General features: G+C 43.1%; 1 protein-coding gene across 15 annotated transcripts in view; it reads right to left on the bottom strand.

Annotated features, from left to right (window-relative positions):
- invs (inversin) overlaps positions 1-25,926 on the bottom strand; it is a 429,324-nt gene that overhangs the window by 241,491 nt on the left and 161,907 nt on the right. For 13 of the 15 annotated variants that reach the window (XM_041184776.1, XM_041184778.1, XM_041184775.1 and 10 more), the window contains 2 exons: positions 9,957-10,139; positions 593-760 (listed from right to left, as the gene is read on the bottom strand). In XM_041184776.1, the coding sequence (XP_041040710.1) occupies positions 593-760; positions 9,957-10,139 (351 nt within the window). The remainder of the gene's footprint in view (positions 1-592; positions 761-9,956; positions 10,140-25,926) is intronic. The other 2 variants (XM_041184783.1, XM_041184785.1) reach the window with 2 other exon arrangements.

Below are 25,926 nucleotides of genomic sequence, written 5' to 3'. Positions count from 1 at the left end.
CCCCACAACCCCATGTCCATTTCTAACCACCACCCCTCAACCTGAACTTATCTGAAGGCTGATGGGAGTGAGCTGATTTTTTTCTTGGGTGAGCTGCTTGTGCAACCCAAGTATGTTGGTGAGGCCCAAGGACCACTTATTGACATTGGTCTTGGTTCGTGATGATTCTGGTTCGTGATGATTCTGGGCCCAAAAATAGGCCCAGGCACAAATCTGGCTCAGTATGCTTTAGGCAATGCATTGATTCTGTGAGAAAAGCAGATTAATAGAAATCACAACGTTGGACGATATAGATAGAGTTAATCCTTATTTGCTACATGCGCAGATCGATCTACAATCTAATGATAACACAAAGTTCATAATTCACATTACTAAATTATTTAAATTTGAATTGAATGAAAAAGTCCCCTATGTCGTTTGATTCCAGTTGCTTAATTCAATTTACTAGTTAGTTAATTTTTTAAAGTGCAAAACGACATTGAATTATTAATAGACTTAAGTTATGATGCTACATCAATACAGCAGAACTCCTATTAGTTCTAATTTCTATTGTCTTCAGTTACCGCAGGAGAGTTTGAACCACCATGCTTACCAGAATGCATTTCACTGTGTGAATGGCTGTAGTGTCTTTGTTACTGGCAGCCCAATGGAGTGGGATTTTGCCTTCAATGTCAGGAATGCCTATATTGGAATCGTGTTTTATTAGCAGTTTCACATGTTCTGGGTGGTTGTAGTAGGCACTCCAATGTAACGCTGTTTGCTACAAAAATTAACAACAGGAAAATTGAGCTTGCAGATACCAGGTTACTGTATTTTTTAGCTCAAGAAAATTAACACTTCTATATTAGTGTTCTACCATAATAACTGAGTGAGAAAGCAAGTTGTCAATCTTAGCTGTTCTGTTAGATGGAGATATTGAATGAAGATCAGGTGTGTATAAGCAGGAAGAGAAAGGTAAAATTTAGGAAATGAACTCGATCCAGACAAACCATAATGCACTTTCTATTGCCAATCTAAGAATAGCATTAGCAGAGGCCGGGGTGTAGATTATGTACACAGGAAATATGTTATTAGTTAGATGCACAGGGATGAGACAAGAAGAAGAAAAGATTTTTAAAAATTAAAAGGATATATAAAATTGGTAATAATGTCATCAATAGTATCTGTAGAGAAAGAGATAGAGGTCACCAGTCTACTCAGCCAACGTTATAAATAGATCTATCAATGTAATTCTTATTGGGTCTCAATTTTTTGGCTGCATGATATTTCAATTAAATTTTTGGTTTTTCTTTCAGGCTCAACATGCTCTAGCTGCAGCTCTAATGATCTAATATGGAAATAATTGTTTTGATTGTATTCCCACTGTTAAAGATTTTGCAGTTGGTTATATTTAAATGAAATCAGTGAATGATTAGTTATACCTCAGCATATTTGCATTACTGTTGTAGCTTTGAGTACAAATACCCTACAACAAGAAATTAATAAAAATAATCAATCTGAACTATATTTGTTTACTGCACATGCTTTGTCTCATGTCTAGTAGTAGCATGAAATTTTGATCTACCAACAGATTGCAATATTTGACCGACTATATCTTTTTAAATATAGTTCTGACATTATAAATGCTCTAATTATATCAACAGAAGAATATGTTTGTGGTTGTTTTAACTTTTTCCTTGTGTACTATTTGATCTCATTTGCATCAAATTTAGCCGCTGTGTTTCAGTTTGCTTATAAATTCTCATATACAGGATTCTATCCACGTCGGAGAACATAATTTTCATGTGAACTGAGTGTTACAATGGAGTATAAAATGGCTTTTGCAACCCAGCTTCAAATCCAGTCCTGATTGATGGGATGAAAGTGCCCTCCCATCTGTTAGGTATGAAGATCCTATGTCAAATGAGTTTGGATAGTCTTGATGAGTTCACAGTAGTCATGAGCCTACAGCACAAAACTGCTCTTACTTCTGCCCTAATTGGCAACATTTTTCAGATAGCCTGAGGATGGTTAGTATATGAACTGAAAAAAAATGCCATACTGATACAAAAAGGGTGCTATTGTTATGATATGGCAGGTGGTATTTGCCAGGCTGACCAAATCCACAAGGGAAGCTTGGCCACGCTATCACAACGGTTTTGCAATTTGTGTTTATTATGAGAAGGTTTGTGCACTGAATTCAGAAGTTATGAGTCCACTAACATCTCTAGAGATTTAAAAAATTAAGCTGAAACATTTATTAACAAAAGAAAAGAATAAAACACACACATAAGATCACAGTTACTTAATATTATAACAGTTCCTAAAATTCCTAATTAACCAGATTCCCAACTACACACCCCCTTTAAGCCAACAATCCAAAATAGATATTTAAATTTATAGAAACAATCCAGCAAGGTTACCATAAGCACCCACTTGACAGTGACTTTTAACACAACTTTGGTTACTGGAACAGCAGAGGCTTTTCTTCAAGTCTGTTTCACATGGTGTACATTTGTGCCACATGGCACAGCCACACCCACACAGTCTTCCATCCTTCCTTAAATATATTTCTCCCTCTTTGATTTGTAAATCCCATTGTTCCCCATATTTTTGGAATTTGCTTTTTCCATAATATAAAAATCTTTTATGTTGTCTTTATAGTCAGCACTTTTGAGAAAAATCAACATAATAATCCTGCACTATTTATCTTGCCAGTTGTAAAAACCTTATCATGTCTCTTTGAAAATCCAACAACTTTTCCCCTTATCTAAAAATGCAAATTTTATTCACATCCTATCTGCTCACTCTATCCGGCTCATTAGCATTTCAAATGCCCTCTTACACCTAACTCTTTTGATAATTTCAACCTTGCAGTCTATACGTCTCGAATTTAACTAAATCAGCCACACACAGAACCACACACACACACACACGCCTACTTTACAATATCCCACAATAATATTATGAAAAATATGGTAGTTTTGTGACACTATCTGAGGTGAGGATGGAAACATATTGTTGAAGTATGGCGCAAGATGCTTTAATCTGCATCACATTATTCTATGAATTCTTGATGCTGACACCAAGGATGGGATTTTTATTATTTTGTGAGGATGGGAAAGGGGGCTGGTGGCCATCTAAACTCACCCCTAATGAATATGGCATCTAAAAATATAGTTTTTAAGAATCCTTTTAAATGTGAAAATAAAAGAGGATTTCAGGAGAGAAATCTAGAGAGTAGGGCCAAAGCAGCTGAAGGTTCTATTACCAAAGTTGCGGCAAAAAGTCAAAAGAACAGATAAAAGGCTAGAGCCAAGGGAAGGTCTACAGCATTGATATAAGGATTCAGGAGTCCATGGAAATATGACAGGGTGAAGCCATGGAGGGATTTGAAGATGAGTATTTTAAATTCCACCCATTGTGTTCAAGGAGCCAGCATAGTCAGGATGGTAATCGGAAAATGGACTTAATGCAGGAGAGCAGACAGCTGTTTGTATAATTTGGATCTTGTGGTGATGAGGTTGAAAAGAAGCTAATTTGTAAAATTGAATCCAGAAATGACAAGAGTGTGAGTAAAGGTTCTGATGCAGGCGCAGAGGTATGGGTAGATGGAGGAATGTTCTAAGGTGAAAGTGAACTTGGTGGTGAGCAGGATATGGAATTCGATATTGAATTGGAGGTTCAACAGGATGCCGAGATTTTACACAATCTGACTCAACTTCAACAAGTAGCTGGGGAGTTTGGCTGCCAAGGTGGGGGGTGGTGGGGAGTGGAGTTAGGGAAATGGTGTCAATGACAAAGGACCTGGGTTTATGACAGGAATTGAAAATAATGGTTTTGGTGTTTCCAAAATTCAGCTGGCAGAAATTCTAACCCATCCACAGTTTAAAATGGGGCAGTCTGAAAATACAGAAAAAGTTGTCGTCTTGAGGCAAGGGCTGTAATTTGTCAACCTATGTACAGAAGCTGATTCTCTGCTTGATGATGAGATCCCTCAAGTGTGATGTATAGATTATATTTACAAATTATAAATGTAAAGAAATAATCATACAATATGGTTGACTCTTAACTGCCCTCTGAAATGGCCTTGCAAACCACTCAACTCAAAGGCAATCAGGCTTGAGCAACAAATACTGGCATTGCCAGCTACAAAAGAATAAATAAAAAAACCTCCTGATACATTTCCTCCAAATTATTATAACAAAGCAAATACTTAGAAAGTGTATATATACAAGTCAATTGCTCTAAAAAAAATTGCAATTTGTCTATAACAAATTGCATTGAATACAACCAAGTCTGCTAACCACCTATAATGCCAACTATGTGAAGTTTAAAATAAGATTGATAGATTTTTTCTTAAAGCAAAGGCATTAAGAGATATGGGAAAAAGGTGAGTATATGGAGTTAAGTCATTGATCAGCCATGACCTCATTAAATGGCAGAAAGGGTTCCTATGTTCCTATTTCTAGAAACAGGTTACAAACGCAAGTCCATTAAACAAGTCAGGCAAGTCAAATTCTAGAGCTTATTTTCTGGCTTTATTAATCTGGATTCCAGATATCTCTATTTATCTTTCATCTGGGTTCTACCACATGAAATTAAAAGCACAAATTATTGCAGTCAATTTCTATACTGCATCAACTGCATTTGCAGATACTTGAGTATCTTGTCTGTGTTATAACCAGCACAGCCTTATTTCAGATTCCTTAATTTAAGACATTCCTTAAAGCCTACCTCTTTGATCAAACTTTGGTCATTTTTAAAATTATTTTATGGGATGTGGACATTGCTGGCAAGCCCAGCATTTATTGACCATCCCTAAATGCCCTTGAGAAGGTAAGTCACCTTCTTGAACTGCTGTAATCCATCTGGTGCTAGTACACCAATGAAGGAATGGCCATATTGTTCTCATCTGCCTTAATATCTCATTATGCAGCTCAGTGTCAAATTTTGTTTAACAGTGCTCCTGTGAAGTGCTTTAGGACATTTTACTACATTAAAGGAATTACATAAATTCCAAGTTGTTGCCATTGAAATTCATTTGTATGCTCTATTCACTTTCCTGCTCCAACACGATTTTGAGATTGCCATTATTTTAATAACAGCATTAACCTCCTTAAAACAACAGCTTAATTCCAGTGTTAAAATAACATTGATCAGAAAATCTAGGTTTCCCTGTCTTAAAGGATAGCCATTAAATTATATGCTTCATTTCTAGCATTTTAAAATCTCCACGTTGATGTCTTTGTCATACCAGCTGATGTTAATCATTATGAATTTCCATCAACTCTTGTAGGATCTCTCACGCAGTACCTGGATAGTTCACAGTTCTTTAGTGTATAGCAACAAGAGTGATTAATATCATCATACAGTTGTTTTCTTGTAGCTCACCGTCTTTCTTAATATCAAAGCTTTGTTCAAATGACTTCAGAATCAGCATTATTAGAATATTAATATTCCTAATTACCACATGAAGTTTTTAAAAAAATTATTCATGCAATTAGTTTCTATTTCAAGACTGAAGACCCTAACTATTCTTACCAACAGTGAGAGTTTAAAGCTGGGTGGGAGGTCAACAGTTCCCAAAGGTTCTTCTGATATGCATATTCTAAATTAAACCACTCATTTCCTAAGCATCTATTACAGTACATCTGACTGTCATTGTCAGGAGAAAGTTGAGAAATTTGCTCCAAATTTGCTGTTTCTTTTTGGTTGAACAACCAATAAAACAATGGTTTTAATAACATCACTGTTACTGCTTACAAGGACTTTAGTGCAAACTTAACTCCAACTTTCAACATTGCATTGAAACATCAGCCATTATATATTCATGTATATTCATGGTATTTTGGCTTGATCTCTCAAACTACTGATTCAAAAAAGAGAGTGCTACTAATTGAGCCAACCTCGCACATTTAACAAACTGCATATTTTACTTACTTCATTAAAGTTACAATAGGCAAGTTTACAACTTGTTGCATTGAAGAATACGTTCCTGCCATTAAAACAAACAGAAATAAGTAGATAGGATGCCCAGCTAAATATATGTACAGAATTGGAAGAAATTACAAATGGTCTTACAAAGCTGATCTGACCACAGAATGTACAGGTGCTGCTCTGAATCTGCCATTAAGGGTTGGGGAGAGGGGGTCGTAAAAACATGAGTATGCTGGTGAGATGTACAAAATCATGGACATGAATTCATTAAATTTTGTCAGGTGCAGAGACCTCGTTGGCGTCGAGCATCATGGCGGGCAGGGTGGGGACATTATGGTGAGAAGGCCAAAAATTAGTTTTACACTGTCGTGAAACCAGTTTGCAACTGCCCACTCCACCCATCAATGGTGGGCCACGTTTACCGCTGCCAGATATTGGGATTTAGGTTCTTGGTTGGTAAGGGGATCAAAGGTTACAGGGAGAAAGCAGGAGAATGGGGTTGAGAAACTTATCAGCCATGATTGAATGATGGAGCTGACTCGATGGGCCGAATGGCCTAATTTCTGCTCCTATGCCTTATGGTCTTATGGGAACTTCATTTTAATACATTTGCAGCCAATCATAAGCTGAACTACGTCAACTGCAAGGGCTTCCACTTACTGAAAGTTCAGCTTATGTGCGACCACCACAAACACATCCTGCACGTCTATGTATGATTCCCAAGAAGCATCCACAACTCCTACATCCTTAGCAGATCTCAGATCCCTGACATCTTCCAGGGTCCAGGGAGACTGCAGGGTTGGCTCCTCAGGGGCAAGGGCTACCACAGAGGACATGGCTGATGATGCCTGTGCAGCAGCCTCAGATTGCAACGGAGTGACAGTACAATGAGGCTCATGTCACGACCAGGACTTTGGTGGAGCAAACTATAGGTATTTTGAAAATGAGGTTCCGGTGCCTCGACAGGTCTGGTGGAACACTGCAATACAGTCTTCAAAGGGTGTCATGCATCATCGCCACTTGCTGCGTCGCTCCACAACTTGGCGCTGCAAAGGGGGGAGGACCTGGCTGAGGAGAAGTTGGAGGAGCTGCACGTATTGTCTGATGAGGAGGACGTCGAAGGAGATGCCAATGATGAGGCCATCGCACTAGCCAGATGAGGTATATGCGCTCTGGAGGCCCACATAGCTACAAAATTTGAGGTTAATGATGATGAGATGCAGTGAGGACAGTCCTGACATCCTCACCTTGCATCTGTGAACATTTGACTCCTGTGTGGCTGATGGCAGTACATATACCCTCAGTGCTAAACCCATGTCATGGAGACGCAGCAGAGGCCCTAATAGTCGCTGGATTCCACAGGGATGATGACGACGTGTAGTGAAGACACTCCATAGGTGTTAACATTGCCTTTGTGAATGTCTGACTCCTATCTAGCTTAAGGCAGCTCGCTTGCGCTCTGTGATCAGCGTCATATCATGGAAACGCAGCCGTGAAACTTTAAATGCACCTGATCCTTTGTCAGCCTTCAGCACCTGTCCTTTTCAGAAGCACAGTATCACTGGTTACAGATGCGGAAGAGATGGGGGGCCAGCCCCACCTCAAAGGCACTGAGAGCACACAGAGAGAACAACGGAACTCTGTGACCCCTGCATATGACATTCTGGGAACAATGACCAGCACCATCAAGGTGCAGGCATCACTGATGTGTCAAGTGAGGGTTAAGCCAGCCTATCACTTTGGTCTGAAAGTTACACACTGCACAGGTAATAGGCCCTGGACTGAGACACCTGCCTTTATCTGCGCATCTGCTCGTCATAACAAGGAGCCATAGACAAGGAAACATTCTTGGGAGTTTATTCTCAATAATGAAAATTAAGTACAAGTGATTAGCATCTGCGTCCAGGCTGTGCAACAACATCTTCTTAACGTTCCTAACACTTCCCCTATGTCTTGGTGCTCCCCCGACATCCACAGCAGAGGTGGAAGCAGCCTGCTGACTGCCAAGCCCTGTCTGTGATGACCTTGACGGGCCTCCTCTGGAGGGCCCCGGCCTGCTATCAGCATCCTGGTGTGTGGCAGTGGTACCCTCCTCAGCCTGCAAAGTTGGAGCTGTTGAGGTCACAGGAAGTGGGGATTTGGATCGGCCGGACACTCCTGAGTCACCTGGGTGGATGGCCCCGGGATGTGCACCTGCTGGTCCTCCTCCCTATGGGTGCCCAAGGGTCCCCGGCCGACTCCTTGAGGAGAAGGGGAAACTTGAGCAAGATGAGATGCATTGCATCCCTCTCACGTTGACTTTGGAGGCCAACTATGGCATCAGCCATGGAGTACAGCCCACACAGCAGTGCAGTACTGATGTTCTGGACCAAGGGCTCCATGGCAGCCGCCATCCTACCAGTGTTCATTGGCATGCCGACACTATCTCCTCAGACTGAAGGGAGACGGAGTCCTCTATTGTGCCTTGCAATTTGGGTATGCAGCTCCAGCAACTGAGGGATAATCGAGCCCAGAGGCTCCTCATCTGACTCAGAAGATTTCTGGCTTCCAGCAGTCCTTCGAGTGCAGGACACCTAGGAAGTCCCTACCGCCACCTGCTGTGGATCAGACAGTGCGATATGCTCACCAGATTATGACCTCAAAGCTACTCTAGAACTACGTCCCACCGAGGTGTGTGTCTCTCCACTGTTCTGTAGGTGAGCGCTGTGATGGGTCTTCAATTAGGTTGTCATCAGATTCTTCTTCTGAGGTGCCTTCGGGGCTTGAGTTGAGGACCTTGATCATGAATCCCCTTGGCTGCTTCCCAGGCATGCCTGCTAATGCAAGGAGAGACAATTAGTGCATAGTAAGGTATTGTGGAACGGGGAACTGACTCACAGTCTGATGAATATTGCACTGCTGGATCCTCACTTGGTTGAGCACTAACGACCTCACCATCAGCACAGGAATGGTCCAAATCAGTGCCTGCCAACTGGCTGACTCTATTTTCAAAGTATGTGAGGACCTCAATGTCAGGCATTCCTCCATCAGTTTGCGACCTCTCCCTTTTGTTGTGTGCCAGCTTGTCCTGCATGAATACAGATGGAGAGATTGTAACCAGGTCACCTGCAGGCCAAATAATAAGGATGCCTGGCACGTGTGGGTGGTGAGTCCATGGACAGGTTGAGGACATGATCCACAGGGCAGATGAAGGTGTGTGTGAGGGAGTGAATGGTCCTTTGAACTGGCAGTGAGTGGGGTCCCTGTGGATGTGATGGGCTTGCGAGTGTGAGAGTTGAAAGTGATGAGAAGAGTGACTTACCCTGGTAGAATGGAGGAGATCACTCACCCTCTTTTGGCACGGGGTGGCTGTCCTCTATTGCAGGGTGTTAGCGCTGGCCACCACTGCCACCGTCTCCCATGCTGAACTGGTGACCTTGTTTGCTGGTCTTCACCCAGAGCAGGGGTTGAGGAATTCACGGTGGGCCTCCACAGTGTCCATTAGGTGCCCGAGGGCAGGGTTGCAAAATTTGGGGGCAGCATGTTTCCTCTCTTTGGCAGCCATGACTTTCCAGCAGCTTCCAATGCCTTAGAGAGAACTAGCTCAGTGCAGGGGCGCCCTTTAAATATGGCACCCGGATTACTGAAGGCCCGAGGTGACGGCGGGGAAGGACAGGCGAATCAGAGGCCACCCCGCCAGTGATCTAGCATGTTTCACAGGAATGATATATTATTGAGGCGGGATGTGCTGGGGAATGGGAAAGCCGCCATCATAGCCGGCGGGTAAAATGTCCTTTTTCCCGCCTGCTGCCGCACCTTGCGCAAATCTAGGATGATTTCTTCCTGGGAAACAAATTAAAAAAAAACACTGATTTTCTATAAATTAAACCAGAAGTAGAATCTTTGCCAGGTAAAATGGAAAGTTGAACTTTCATGGAAAAATATGTTCTTTTGAGCACAATATACATCTACCTCCAGCATAGCTCCATGATAGCACTGTAAACAATATTATAAATATTTGTTTTTTAACATAATTCCTATTATAGCATCTCCAATACCTTGTTCTTGTCCTGGGTATCCACTTCTCCTGGAGCCATAAATTTTAGTAGCAAAGCCAAACACTTAGGACTTTTGTGGCGAGTAGCCAAATGAAGTGGAGTCATCTCCTCAAGATCCTTCTGCATCCAGTTGGCATGTCGACTAAGCAATAGCTTCATGAAGCGGTAATTTCCCTGTCCAAACAGGAAAGAAAAGTAACAAGAGAAAATTTATTTTTTCAAACTTGCTTATATATCAAAAGATTACTGACAGTTAAAAAGTCTATACAACACTGAATGAGTGGCACAGGAAATTGATGAACTGAATTGAACAACAACCGTTACAATCATAAGATTGCAAGTTTAAGTCTTAATTTTATTCAGTTGGAAGACTTCATTAGCACCTCAGTGGGTGCAGCTGCATTGCATTAAGTAGCACCTATACTGAGGTGACTGAAAGACAGTGAACCAGCAAAGCTTTTGACACAACAGGCCCAAACATCAGTGGTGCATTTGCAGTGCCAGTTGGACATAATAGGCCATGTAGGCATGCAAATTCAGATGGCATATGGAAATGTCAAGTCTCCACCCTGAAAAATAGGAGTACACAAGGGGCCTGTAGCAATTAAATAAAAATCAATGGGAGCAGGGCTTCCTCATACCAGAATTTCCTGAACTCCTGTCTCTCATCCAATCAGAAATCTGGATTCTGGCAACAGTCCAGCATATAGATCAGACTAGAAGCAGAAAAGGGCCTACTAGGATTTCCAGCTAGATCATAGGTCAGTGCTGTCCTTGATAATGTACAGTGGCTCCCAGTCCTCCAGCACTGGTTTGCTCCTGATCCCTAGCCAGCTTTCTAATATTAAGCTGCTATATAAATGCAATGTGTTATTGGTCATTGGCCCACTGTTGGGCTTTGATCACCCTTGACCAATAGCCACGGATGAACCCACAATACTATTTTACCTTCAGTGGGGTTGGGACTAAGTGGATAATTTCTTGAAGTAGGCTAAATGTGCTTAATCTATTGAGTAAAATTTATAATTCTATTATTCATAGAATGGGAGATCTAGAGTGCAAAGTAACCTGTAGAAATGAAAAGAAGTACATTTCCTAGTTGCTGACTGGGAAAAAAGATCCAATTTGGAAGCAATTCTCATCACTTTCTCATTACTGGGTCTCAAATTTAATCTGTGTTATACCATATACAAACTATCTATATACATATACTGTATAGGTAGTTGACGAACTACAATATAAATATAATACTTATTAGAAAGCCATATCATTGTTCAGTCTCAGCGCGTCAGATGGTAAGGGAGATATTAATTTGTAAGCGCCAGCAGCATTTTGCACCAACTATGGCGGTATCAAAGTAGATGGAATATTCAATATCCTGTAATGTTTATCAGGCACAGAAATCTTCTGTTGAACTGGTTAACATCATATGGTCGAATTCTATGGTGACCCCTGAACATACCAGAAATATAAACAAAGTCAGCTATCAATTAGTTTCTTTGCATTATAAAAATATCAGTAACAAATAAACAGCTTGATTAAAATTGACATTTCCTTTAATTCTTTGTATTCTGACTGTCACCACCATGAGTTTTATTTCTGACTGATCTCATTGACACTGGAGATGTGATACCATTCTGCACAAGCTTTCAGAAACATTAATAAATGTATTTTCTAAAATATTAAGTCCTGATGCATCCAAATGTGAATGGTGATGGACAGTTAAACAACAAATGGGAGGAGGAGGCTCCACAAACATGCCCATCCTCAATGATGGTACAGCCCAGTTCTTCAGTGCAAAAGGCAAGACTGAAGCATTTGCGCCCATGTTCTGCTATAAGTGTCAAGTGGATGATCCATTTTGACCTTGTCCTCAGGTACCCAACATCACAGATGCCAGTCTTCAGCCAATTTAATCCACTTGATATCAAGAAATGGCTAAAGGGAAAGGCTATGGGCTCTGACAACATAGGAACATTGGATCTAGGAGCAAGAGTAGGCCATTCGCCCCATCGAGCCTGCTCTGCTGTGGGAGAATAAAATACATCTACAGGTTAACAAAGGGTTAAGTGGTTAAACCATAGTGGAATACTACAACGAAGTCTCCTTGCACCAGTAGCAGACAAACCTGCGCTGTCAGCTATTGTGAAGGAAGAAAAACAAGTATCATAAACAAACTACCAAGAGTCCTTGAAACAAAGTTAGGATGTCTATTATCAGCACATGAGACAGGGCCTAGTCATGCTATCTGTTGTCTGTCGCCAGATGGGCTACTCAAGGTTTTGTGTAACTACTCAAGGTTTTTGCATAATTATAAACTAAGACAGAACAATTGTATGCATGCCAAAGATAAAATTTCAATGTTATAACTATGTGTGTACTCTGATGCTTCCTCAGAGTGCCGGCTAGCTCCAATGTATGCTGCTGGGCTCTCCGTGATATTACGATTCAATAAAGGCTTCCAAGACAAACCTCCTGGGTCTGAGTGTTCACTCCGTTTTCCGCGACAAATTGGCGACGAGGATGGGATCCGACTGAAGTCCAGTAGCCTCTTAAGTTGGAGAGGTGACTGAAATCCTAGGCCGTCGGATCTCTAAAAAGAACCCTCACGGAGACAGGGAGGAACTACTCCCTAAGTTGGGGAGAATACGAACTGCATCCTAGCTGAAGGGGAGATTGCAGTGAATTAGCGTCCCAGCTGAAAGGGGGATGGCATATAAAAGGGTAGCTACCGACCATAAGAAAGACCCAAGGAACTGGAAGACTTGTTGAGGAACTCTTAAACACCGGTGAGCGCATAGGGTAGGAAAACACGCTGTGCTGTTAATTGTGTTTCCTTTCTAGATATAATGGGAAGTCGTAACAGCAGAGCGGCATTTGCCGCCTCCCCGGTTCCACGGGTTTCGAAAAACAAATCAAAACCAAAGCCCAGATCAGGAACTTTGAAGATGGACAAGAAAACGGAATGAAAAATGGATGGAGGTAAAAAAGTAGTAGTACCCAGGAGTCCTGGAGGTGAAAAGTAAGCAATTTCTGTGTTTTCTTTTGTGTATATTATTAAGTAAAATGGGAAATATGACATCAGAGAAACTCCAGGTTCCCCCTTTGAAGGGAACCCCAAATGCTTATATGTATGTCCATTACGGTCCTGAAATTGTCCAATATGTTTCTGATTGGATTAAATGGACTCAGAGTAAAGGAGAGAGCTTCCCACCAGCTGGAACTTTTAATCGGACAGAATTGAGCGCTTATAATATGTTTTAAGGGAAGTAGATATTCCGCTACTGAATTTTCTGTAACTTAAAAAAATGAATTGATCTAAGTTAAAAGAGCTGTTTGTGCTGAAGAGAGAGAGAGAGAGAGAGAGAAAGGGTACCTCTAGGGGGTTAATGAGCAATTGACAAGCAGCAGCAGAGAAAATGTGAGCTTTCGTCAGTTTGAAGGTCTCTAAAGGTGGAGCCTTCAAGATCCCTTTATTTCCCCCCACTGCTACTTGAAGCTTCGTTTAGAGTTAAGTTCAATATTATAGGAGTATCGATACATACGTTTATCTATGTGTTTGTTTGTGTGCAAGGAAGCATTTGTATGTGAGCTTTAATGTGTTTCCTTCCCTGAATTGTCTTTTGTGTGGGTAATTGAGCACTTTAGAGTCGAAAGCCCCATATTAGATTAAAGGAAAAGTTTATTCAAATATTCCAAAGTTTTGAGTATAAGGTTTGAGTTGAGATTTCTGGAAAAAATCATAATTTGAAGGTAGTGTAAAGATAAAACAGGACATCTGCCATTCGATAATATCATGGCTGATCTGGTTGTGGGCTCAACTCCACCTTCCTGTCTACCCCATAACCTTTGTCTATCAAAAATCCATCTAAATCAGCCTTGAATAAGTTCAATGACCCAACCTCAACTGCTTTCAGGGAAAGAGAATGCCACAGGCTAATGACCCTCAGGGAAAAAATATTCTCCTCATCTCAGTCTTAAGAGGGTGACGTCTTATTCTTAAACGGTGTCCCCGAGTTCCAGTCTCCCCTCAAGAAGGAACATTCACCCAGTAACCAATCCATCAATTCCCCTCATGATCTTACATTTTTTCAGTAAGATCACCTCTTATTGTTCTAAACTCCAATGGGTAAAGGACCAACTTGTTCAACCTTTCTTCATAAGATAAGCCCTTTATCCGAGGAATGAGTCAAGTGAACCTTCTCTGAACTGCTTCTAACGCAATTAAATCCTTTTTCAAATAAGGAGACCAAAACTGTACACAGTACTCCAGACGTGGGCTTACCAAGGCCCTGTACAACTGCAATAAAATTTCCCTACTTTTATATTCCATTTGCCTTCCAAATCATTTGCTGCACCGGCATACTAACTTTTTGTGATTCATGTCCTAGGACACCCAGATCCCAAGGCAATATTACTGAAGACTTCTGCTCTAGCAGGAGGCAGTAGCATCGTGGTAATGTCGCCAGATTAGTAACCCAGAGGCCCAGGATAATGCTCTGGGAACATGAGTTCGAATTCCACCATGGCAGCTGATTGTGGAATTTAAATTCAGTGAAACAAGTGGAATTAAAAAGCTTGTCTCAGTAACAGTGACTATGAAACCATTGTTGATTGTTGTAAAAACCCATCTCATTCACTAATATGGGAAGGAAATCTGCCTTCCTTACCTTACCAGACCCACAGCAATGTGGTTGACTCTTAAATGCCTTGTGAAATGGCCTAGCAAGCTACTAAGTTGTACCAAAACTGTTACAAAGTCTACAAAAAGGAATGAAACCGGACAGGTCACCAGGCATCAACCAAGGCACCAGAAACAACAATGGCAAACACAATAAGGAGGGCTTTGCAGGTCTAACGTCTGGGGATTTGTGCCAAAATTGGAAGAACTATTCCACAGACTAATTAAGCAAAGGCCTGACATTGTCTGTGAGGTATGATTCTATGAGTATGACCATGCCCCAGACACCACCACCACCATCCCTGGATATGTCCTGCCCCACAGACAGGACAGACTCACCAGAGGTGGTGACACAGCTGTAAACAGTCGGGAAGGAGGGAGTTGCCCTGGGTATTCTCAACGTCGACTCTGGAACCTATGAAGTCTCATGGCATCAGGTCAAACATAGGCAAGGAAACCTCTTGCTGATTACCACGTACTGCCCCGCCTACGCCCCCCCACCCCCATAGCTGATGAATCAGTACTCCTCCATGTTGAATACCACTTATAGGAAGAACTGAGGATAGAAAGAGTGCAGAATGTGATCTGAGTAGGGGACTTCAATGTGCATCACCAAGAGTGGCTTAGTAGCACCACTAGCACTTGGCCAGCTCGGTCAGTGAAGGATTCTAGGCTGGGTCTGCAGCAGGTGGTGGAAACCAACAAGAGGGTTAAACCTACTGTACCTCATCCATCTACCTGTCTCAGATGCATCTGTGCATGACAGTATTGGTAGGAGTGACCATCACACAGTCCTTGTGGAGACCAAGTTCTGTCTTCACATTGAGGATACCGTCCATCATGTTGTGTGGCATTAAAACCTTGCTAAATGGGATAGATTTCAAACAGACCTAGCAACTCAAAACTGGGCATCCATGAGGTGCTGTGGACCATCAGCAGCAGCAGAATTGTATACAACCACAATCTGTAACCTCATGGCCTGGCATATCCCCCCATTCTAACATTACTTTCAAGCTGGGAGATCAACCCTGGTTCAATGAAGAGTGCAGGAGGGCATGCCAGGAGCAGCACCAGGCATACCTAAAAATGAGATGTCAACCTGGTGAGGCTACAACACAGGACGACTTGTGTGCCAAACAGCATAAGCAGCAAGTGACAGACAGAGCTAACCAAACCCACAACCAAGAAATCAGGTCAAAGCTCTGCAGTCTTGCCACATGTAGTTGTGAATGGTGGTGGACAATTAAATAACTCACTGGAGGAGGCGGCTCCACAAATATCCCTCTCCTCAATCATAGAGGAGCCCAGCACATCAGTGCAAAAGACAAGGCTGAGGCATTTGCAACAACTTCAGCTAGAAGTGCCGAGTGGATGATCCATCTCGGCCTCCTCCTGAGGATACCAGCATCACAGATGCCAGTCTTCAGACAAACGGATTAACTCCACATGATATCAAGAAATGGCTGAAGGCATTGGATACTGCAAAGGCAATGGCCTTGACAACATTCAGACAATAGTACTCAAGACTTGTGCTGCAGAACTAGCTGCACCAGTACAGCCATAACACTGACATCTGCCTGGCAATGTGGAAAACTGACCAGACATGTTGTGTCCACAAAAAGCAGGAAAAATCCAACCCAGCCAATTACCGCCCATCAGTCTACTCTTGATCATCATCATCAAATTGATGGAAAGTGTCGTCAACAATGCTATCAAGTGGCACTTACACAGCAATAACCTGCTCACTGATACTCAGTTTGGGTTCCACCAGGTTCACTCAGCTCCTGGCCTCATTCCAGCCTTGATCCAAACATGGACAAAAGAGCTGAACTTAAGAAGCAAGGTGAGAGTCACTGTCCATGACATCGAGGCAGCATTTGACCAAGTGTGGCATCAAGTAGCCCTAGCAAAACTGGAGTCAACGGGAATCAGGGGGAAAGCTCTCCACTGGAGTCATAACTAGCACAAAAGAAGATGTTTGTGGTTGTTGAAGGTCAACCATCTCAGTTCCAGGACATCACTGCAGGAGTTACTCAGGGTAGTGTGCTTGGCCCAACCATCTTCAGCTGCTTCATCAATGGTCTAAATTACATCATAAGGTCTGAAATAGGAATGTTCACTGATGATTGCACAATGTTCATCAGCATTCATGACTCCTCAGATACTGAAACAGTCCATGCCTGTATGCCATAAGACCTAGACAACATTCAGGCTTGGGTTGATAAGCTACAAGTAACATCTGCACCACACAAGTACCAGGCAATGACCATCTCTAACAAGAGAGAATCTAACCATCACCCCTTGACATTCAATGGCATCACTATTGCTGAATCTCCTATCATCAATATCCTGGGGGGTTACCATTGACCAGAAACTGAACGAGACTAACCATATAAATGCTGTGGCTACAAGAACTGGTCAGAGGCTGGGAATTCTGTGGAGAGTAACGCACCTCCTGACTCCCCAAAGCCTGTCCACCATCTACAAGGCACAAGTCAGGAGTGTGGTACATGGACGAGTGCAGCTCCAACAACACTCAAGAAAGTTCAACACCATCCAGGACAGAGCAGGCTGCTTGATTGGCATCCCCCTTAACACCATCAAAATCTACATCCTTCACACTGACACATATAGGCAGCAGAGTCTACCATCTACAAGATGCATTGCTGCAACTCACCAAGGCTCCTTCAACAGCACCTTCCAAACCTGCAACCTCTACCAGCTAGAACAAGGGCAGTAGACAAATGGAAATACCATCATCTGCAACTTCTCCTTCAAGCCACACACAATCCTGACTTGGAACTACACCGCCATTCCTTCACTGTCGCTGGGTCAAAATCCTGGAACTCCCTCCCTAACAGCTTTCTGGGTTTACCTGCACCACATGGACTGCAGCAGTTCAAGAAGGCCGGCTCACCACCACCTTCCCAAGGACAATTAGGGATGGGCAATAAATGTTGGCCTAGACAGTGACATCCACATCCTGTGAAAGGATAAAAAAAACTAGCTGCACCTCTAGCCAAGCTCTCCCAGTATAGTAACATTGCTCACATCTACTCGACAATGTGAAAAATTGCCTAAGTACATATCGTGCACGAAAAAGCAGGAAAAGTCCAATCCCATTACTGCCTTGACAGCTAACTCTCAATCATCAGTAAACTAATGGAAGTTGTTGTTGGCGGTGCTATCAAGTTGCTCTTATTCAGCAATATCCTGCTTATCAATGTCAGTTTGTTTCCTGAATGAGCCACTTGGCTCCATATCTCCCTAGAGCCTTGGTTCTAAACATGGACAAAAGAGCTAACTCAAGAGGGCGACTGCCCTTGACATTAAAGCAGAATTTGCCCAGGTGTGGCATCAAGACGTCCTAGTAAAAGTGAAGTCAATGGGAATCAGGGGAAAATTCTCCATTTGTTGGTCATAAGTATTACAAAGGAAGATGGTTGTGGTTGTTGTAAGTCAATCATCTCAGCCTCAGGACCTCACTGCAGGAGTTCCTTAGGGCAGTGCCCTAGGGTCAACCATCATGAGCTGATTCATCAATGACTTTCTTTCCATTAGAAGTTAGAAGTTGGATACTCATTGTTAATTATACAGTGCTAAATACCATTTGCAACTCCTCAGATACTGAAGCAGTCTGTGTCCACATGTAGCAACACCTGGACAATATTCAGGCTTGGGCTGATAAGTGGCAAGTAACATTCACGCCACAAATGTCCCAGGCAATCACCATCATTAACAAGAGAGTATTTAACCATCTCCATTGATATTGAATGGCATGAATATGGCTGAATCCTCCATGACCAACATCCTGTGGGTTACCATTGATCAGAAACTGAACTGGACCAGCCATATAAATACTGTGGCTACAAGAGCAGGTCAGGAGATGGGAATTTTGCATCAGGTAGTTCATTTACTGGCTCCCCGGAGCTTGTCTATCATCTACAAGGTACAAGTCAGGTGTGTGATGAAACACTCTTCACTTGCCCACGAGTACAACTCCAACATCCCTTAAGAGGTTCGACACCATCTAGGATAAAGGAATCAGCTTGATCGGCACCCTATCCACCACTTGAAACATTAACTCCTTCCATCACTGATGCACAGTACCATCTACAAGGTGCACTGCAGCAATTGGTCAAGACGCTTTTGTCAGTACCTTCTAAACCTGTGACCACTATCAGGGGAAGGACATGGCAGGAGACGCATTGGAACACTGCTCCGTGCAAGTTTCCTTCCAAATAGCACACCATTTTGACTTGGAACAACTGTTCATTCGCTCTGGGTCAAAACCTAGGACTTATTCCCTAACAGCACTGTGAGTGTACCTACACTTGATCGCCCACAAAAGTTCAAGGAGGTGTCTGGAACAATTAGGAATGGGCAATACATCCCGTAAACGTATAAAAAGCGGCTAAATTGTGCAAATTGGCCAAAATAGAGGCAGAAGGATCGTAAGCACATAATCCTTCATTTTTTAATAACTTAAAAGTATTCAAAATATTCCAGTTAAAGTTAACATTTTCCAGAACAAGGGATAATTTGCTCCTACTATGGTGGGCTAAAAATCTTGAAAATAATTTCCATCTTTACAGTTCCAGCTGACTTATTCAGATGGCTTGCTCGTTTGCAGTGTTTACTCTTGAGATCATTGATTTTCAAATATTAAAGCTCTCTAATATGACAAGAATTTGAGAAATGCTCAGCACTTCTTCTTGAAGTAAATTTAGTTGATTTTGGGTTCCTGATGGTGAATAACATGTCTCAGTCATGTTGCTTCTGAATTGTCAGTCACTCATGGAAATGAAAATAGTATTTAATGGGAAATTGCTAAGCATTTCCTGTAACTGATCTCCATCCTGGGGCAATTCTTATTCTGAATTGTTGCAAATGCATTACCATTACTTATTAAACAGTCTGGACACCTTAAATCTACAATGTTGATTTTGGGAGAATTGCTTTAAACTTAAGTTTCAGATTTCCTTTATGGCATCTTTTTAGTTAACTAAATACCTGACCACTATGGTGGAGGAACACCACCCATAAATGCAAGCAGTGAAGGTTGACAAGTAAATTGAACAATGAGAAGAGTGTCATCTGGATACAATGCTTTTCCCTTATTTTATTGTCTAAATCACCATGACTACATCACAACTATTTTAAATTTAATATATCACAAAACTATGAATGGATTCTGATCCTTACCCTCTCCTGAGCGCAATTATCTACCTCCACAAGTTGCTAATATATTTGCAGCTGGTATTAAATTATCACCTTAGTGTTACAAAGTGTATTACATTGTACAGTGTGGAAACATGTTATGTTCTGTCAGTTTTTAAAATAAGTGAAATGGAGTAAGCTAGAAATTTCTTCATATATTTCTAACTTAAAAATAAACACACAAAGTGTTATTTAATAGTCCTTGAATATAATTGCAATCCTTTGTGTAATTAGAATGGAAACAACAAAAGAAAACCTCATTTTACAGCATTCTGGAGGTTATCAGTCTTTTTCAAAAGGTCTACACTCATACGGCTGATTATTTCACTAACATAGTAAGATTGAATACAGATTTTTTAAAAACACTGAATAAATAGGAATACTAATGGAAATCATCCTCGGACATTAAATATTCTGGAAAAAACTTTTAGAAAACTACCAATAATTAAAAGTTTATTTTAAAAATGGAACAATTGGTACAACTCTATAACAGCTGGCCCCTCCTCTCTGGAACGTCTTCTATTCAGGCATAAAAATACAACACTGTGGAGAGCCCAGAGAAAGAGTGTGTGGACCTGAAGGTGTTCAGAGGCTGAGTAGCTAAAGCCCAGAGGGAGTGCGTGCTTTAAAGGAGTTTGGCCATCCAGTGCCAAACCTCACAGCCAATGGCAATGCATGTCCACCAAGCCCACTGGGAAGGAAGCTGCCGATACTAACAATGACTTGAAGTGAAAATCTGAGCCTCCTGAGACATTGGTACTCAAGTATGTCAAGAATGGTGATTTATTTGCCTGTGGACCTTGTGTTGGGGATCTCGCCTCCTTGGATCTTTGTGTCCATCCCATCTGCCCTGTGGAATGACCTGGCTGAGGAGAAAGCAGCTGGAGCTGCTGCATCTTTTGCATTTTGTTAGAGGTTCAAGATGGGACTGCATAAGTGAAGGTTTTGTCTTCTTTATTCTTTGATGAGATGTGGGCGTTGCTGGCAAGGTCAGCATTTGTTGCCCATTCCTGTTTGCCCTTGAACTGAGTATCTTACCAAGCCATTGCAGAAAACATGTAAAAGTTAATAACATTGCTGTGGATCTGCAGTCACATGTAGGCCAGAGCAGTTAAGGACAGCAGATCTCCTTCCCTAAAGGAAATTAGTGAACCAGATGGGTTTTTATAAGGCAGAGGCAGATAAATTCTTGTTAGGCAAAGGAATCAAAGCTTACCGGGAGTAAAAGGGAATGTGGAATTCGAAACTCAAACAAATCAGCCATGATCTTATTGAATGGCGGAGCAAGCACGAGGGGCAAAATGGCCTACTTCTGCTCCCATTTCATATGATAATCGACGATGGTTTCCTAGTCACCATTACTGAGATTAGCTTTCAATTCCAGATTCCTTTTATATTTATCAATCTAAATTCCACGAAGTATCATAGTGGGATTTGAACCCATGTCTCCAGGACATTAGCTTAGGGCTCTGGATTATTAGTTCAATGGCATTACCACCATGCCACCACCAAGAAGTGAGGTTCATGGAATGGCAGAATACGATGAAAGAGTGAAAAGTGAGAAAACGCAGCCCAAGTAGTGATAGTGAGTCTGGAAGAGTCGCATGTCAGGAAACAATCACAAACTGGAGAAAGATCCTCCTCTGATAGTGCAAGAGGGAGATCTTGCAGTAGTAATTAAAACAGACATATAAGTAGAGGTAGAGGGTATAACTTGAATGAAATAAAGGCCACAGGACAGTTGCGAAAAGAACTAGAAGCAGACGTCTTCATGACTCTGGTGGCTGCCAATAAACTTGAGGATAAACTAATATGGGTGCAAAACAAAGGGAGATAGATAGCTGGAGCAAGTTTGGAGGTTATTCTGAGGTACCAGACAAGTGCCAACCAGCCTGGTCACAAAGGTGGGTTGGTACTAAAAACGTCCTTGCCGATGAAACTTAAAGCTTAGAGCAAATCTAGTTACTTGGGTTTTTGAAGACTGACTGGGTGATACAGATGTTAGAATGGGCTCTTCCAAAGCTGGAAGAGTAATCCTGAAAATCCTTTTAGTTCTTTTGGCCACATTTTCATGAGAGTGATATTCATGGTAAAAAAAAACCATCTGGGCGAATATTCATGAGAGTGGTATTCATGGTAAAAACCCATCTAGTTCACTAGTGCCCTTTAGGGAAGGAAATCTGACATCTTTGCCTGGTCAGGCCTACACGTAACTCCATATGTATAGGCACACACAGATTTATCGACCCTGGGGGGGCTTAAGCCAAAATTTAGAGAGCTGTCCCACAGACTAGTGGACCAAGTCATACTCACTGAATCATACCTTATGGAGACATTGCCTCAGACACCAGACATTACCACCCCTACCATTACCAGCAGAGGTAGTAGCACAGTTGGGAGGGAGTTGTCCTCAACGCTGACCCCAGAAGTCAATGAAGTATCAAGTCAAGCATGGGCAAGGAAACCTGCTGATTAGCATCCAATCCAGCTCACCAGCTTTTCTCCATATTGAACACTAAGGACGGCAAGGGCACAGAATGTACTCTGGTTCCATCACTCAATGTCCAAAAATGTACTCAATATCCAGCACCAAGGCTGGGATTTTCCCTGAAATGTACTAAGTGTTTTGGTGGACGTAAAAAACCCACTCTGCCCATCTGCTGCCATGGCAGGATTTCATCCTGTATCGTGCGCTTCAGACTGCATTAATTATTCATCCACAGGGAACACACCGTTTGCTGCCGGATGGCATCTGATTCGCACACCCTGCCGTGACCTCAGCGCTCTCCAATGCTGGGCACACCGCATTCTGCAGCCTAGGACACCTCCTGTGAAGACAAAGGCAGAAAGCATGCTGCACCCAAATTCAGTGATGCCTCACTGGTACGCCTGTTGGAGCAATCGAAGCCTGCCGTCATGTTCTTTACCCCTGCTCTGGCCACAAGACTTCGATCAAGGTTTCCAATCCAGCTTGGGAGGTGGTTGCAGCAGTGGTCAGTGCAAATGCCCTGTAGTAGAGGTCAACCACGGAGAGGAGGAAGAGGGTGAACGATCTCCTCCTTTCCGCCAGAGTAAGTCAACTATCTCATTATTCTCAACTTTCACACATTCACAAGAATCTCACTCGTTGCCACCTCAAGAGACATCAACATTCACTCTCACATGCCTGACATCTTCTCCACCTCATCTTTTCTGGAGTTTGTGTACTAATCTGTACAGGGCTCCACTCGCCACCCATACATACCAGACATTCTTATCATCTGCCGTCGCATGTATCTTGCTGACACTCTCTCCATTGGTCTTCATGCAGGACAAGCTGGCTCACAATAAGAAGAGAAGTCCCAGACCATGATGAGTTCCTGAGATCAAGATTCTCACGGACTTCGAGAGCAGAGCCACAGAGTTGGCCAGAGAGGACATAGACCATGCCTGTGCTGACGGTGAGGTCGGCAGCGTGTACCCAAGTGAGGGTCCTGCACTACAACATCCATCAGACAGCCATACTGTGAGTGATTTCTCCTGTTTCAGTCATCTGCCATGCACTAATTGTCTCTCCTTTCTTTCTTAGGCACCTCTGAGAAGCTGCCACGGGCATCCATGAGCTAGGCCCTCAACTCCAGCCCCAACAACACCTCAGATGTGGAACCTGAGGACAGCACCTCTGAAGACCCATCACAGCGTTTGCCCAAACCCTTAACCAGTGCAGAGACACACACCATGTTGGCACCGAGTTCTAGATTAGCCTCGGTATCACAATCAGGTGAGCACAGCACACCATCTGGTCCACAGTAGGTGGAGGCAGGGACATTAGAGGTCATCGGCACTCGGAGGGCTGCTGGAGGCCATGACTCTGCGGAGTCCAGGTCCGATGATGAGCTTCCAGACTCAGTCCTAAATTAATTGCTGGAACTGCGAAGGCAAGCATGGAAACATCAGGAACGGATGTCAGCTGCAGTCCTCAGATTGCAATGCATGACAGGGGTTTCAGTCTGCCTTCAGTCGAGGTGATAGCGCTGGCATGCCAACACACTGAGGTCCACACTGGTAGGATGGAGGCTGCCATGGAGACCTTGGTCCAGGACATTGGTTCTGCACTGCTGCAGGAGCTGCAATCCAATCACTATAGCCATTGGTGGCATTCATCAGTGTCAAGGCGAGAGGGGTGCAGGGCACCTTGATGCCACTCCAGCTGTACCTTCTCCTCAAGGAGTTAGCCAGGGGCCCTGGGCAACCATAGGGAGGAGGAGCAGCAACTCAAAAGCCCAGGGCCATCCATCCAGGTGACTCTGGGAGTGTCCAGCTGATCAAATCCCCTCTTCTTGTGACCCCAACAACTCCAGCTCCGCAGGCTGTGGAGGGTGCACCTGCCCCACAGCAGAATACCCAAAGCAGGCTGGGCTCTCCAGGAATTGGCCCTCTAGCGGACACCTGCCAAGGTCTTCACTGACAACAGGACATAGCAATCAGCAGGCTACCTCCATCTCTGCTATGCATGTCGGGGGAGCACCAAGGTAGTGTAAGGAACGTGAAAAAGATGTAGTTGCACAACGTTGGCACAGATGTTAACCACATGTATATAATGTTCACAAATGTAAATAGGCTTGCAGCCAGTTCATATTCCCTCTTGTCTTTGCCTCCTTCTTATGATGAGCTGTGCCACTGTCAATCACCTGCGATACCTTGGTTCTTGCACCCACTTGTGGCAATGGTCCCTATCCTGGGCCTCTCTTCTGTGCAGTGTGTTATCATCTCACCACAGTGACTGTGCCGTTTCAACATAATTCTCCATATCAGTAATGCCTGCACCTTCATGTTAAGTGTGTTTGTGGAACAAACCTCATTCTCATGCCTCTTAGGATCGCATCATGAGCATTCTTGGCTCTGTACGATTGAAGCAGAAGTGTGTCTCTATCTGGTCTGCATTCTTGGAAGTTGAAGGTGTGGTGTTTAAAGAGATGTGCTTACGCATGGAGAAGGCTCATGTAGCGTTCAACTCCATCTGCCTGCTGTCTCTCAGCAGGGTTTTGATGATATGAGCCTATATTCAGAGCTTATGACTGCTGCCCTCAGCCAAACAGGTTTTCAATGTTCCCAGTGTCAATCTACAGAGCTCAGCAAAAAGTGGGAGCACCTTGCCACCTCAAGGTGATGAAGCATTGGCATATTTGTGTGCAGGTGCTGAGAAGTCCAACCTTTAAGCCTCTCTCACCCTGTAGTTGTGACTATTGCGGGGTTAAGGTTCTCGTCACAAAGTTGGTAGACAGCTCTGTGCATCCCATCACCTTGACACTCCAAGAGGTTACTGCTGCTACTTCCAAATGGTGCTTTCTGGAGGCTAAAACAACCTTTAAGCATGCTCTGGAATCACGTATCATTGCTACGGACAAGGTGGAGGGGAACAATAGGATAGGAACAAGCCTGTGATGAAGCAGAACAGTGCTCATCATTAGCAATGACGCATGCCCTTGACAGCTTCATGTTGTCTGATCATCTTGGAATTCGCAAGGGCCAGGGCTGGTCAAGAGGAGGCATCTCAAGAACAGGCAGCTAAATGTCTGACCTCATCATACTCAGGTGCTCTGCCCCCATATTAGGATTAAGATAAATGCAGCTCAGGATCCCTAACTCAAACTGCCGGATATGTGTCATTTTGGGGAGTGTACAACAGCCGACTGAGTCATCGGTAAAAAAAGTGCAGTCACAGCAGAGGTATTTCATTGGTTGCCTTGTCCCAAGTGTTATGTTTCTGTTTCACCATTAATGTAACATTTCATGCACGGCTGTGTTAGTTCCGATACATCTCCTTGAGGAGCCTTGCCAGATTGTAGGTATTCAGCCACTCGCCCACTGATGATCGTGCAAGTGCCCCAGCGTCTTGTGTGGTGCTGTTGCGACTGGGATGCTGGATGGACGTGTGAAGAAGCAGCACTTTCTAATGTCTAATGCCGAGACACCCTCCTCCATGTAGAACCTCATGCCAGCATGGACAAATGCTCACGTGGCTTGCTCATCCTTCAAAGCATCAGGGCAATGTGAGGGTGCTGTGCAATGATGCATTGTCATCTGGAA

The sequence above is a fragment of the Carcharodon carcharias genome, chromosome 3 (genome assembly GCF_017639515.1).
Source record: "Carcharodon carcharias isolate sCarCar2 chromosome 3, sCarCar2.pri, whole genome shotgun sequence".
NCBI lineage: Eukaryota > Metazoa > Chordata > Chondrichthyes > Lamniformes > Lamnidae > Carcharodon > Carcharodon carcharias.
The sequence above is the reverse complement of the archived record's forward strand: the minus strand, read 5'-3'. Positions and strand labels throughout refer to the sequence as shown.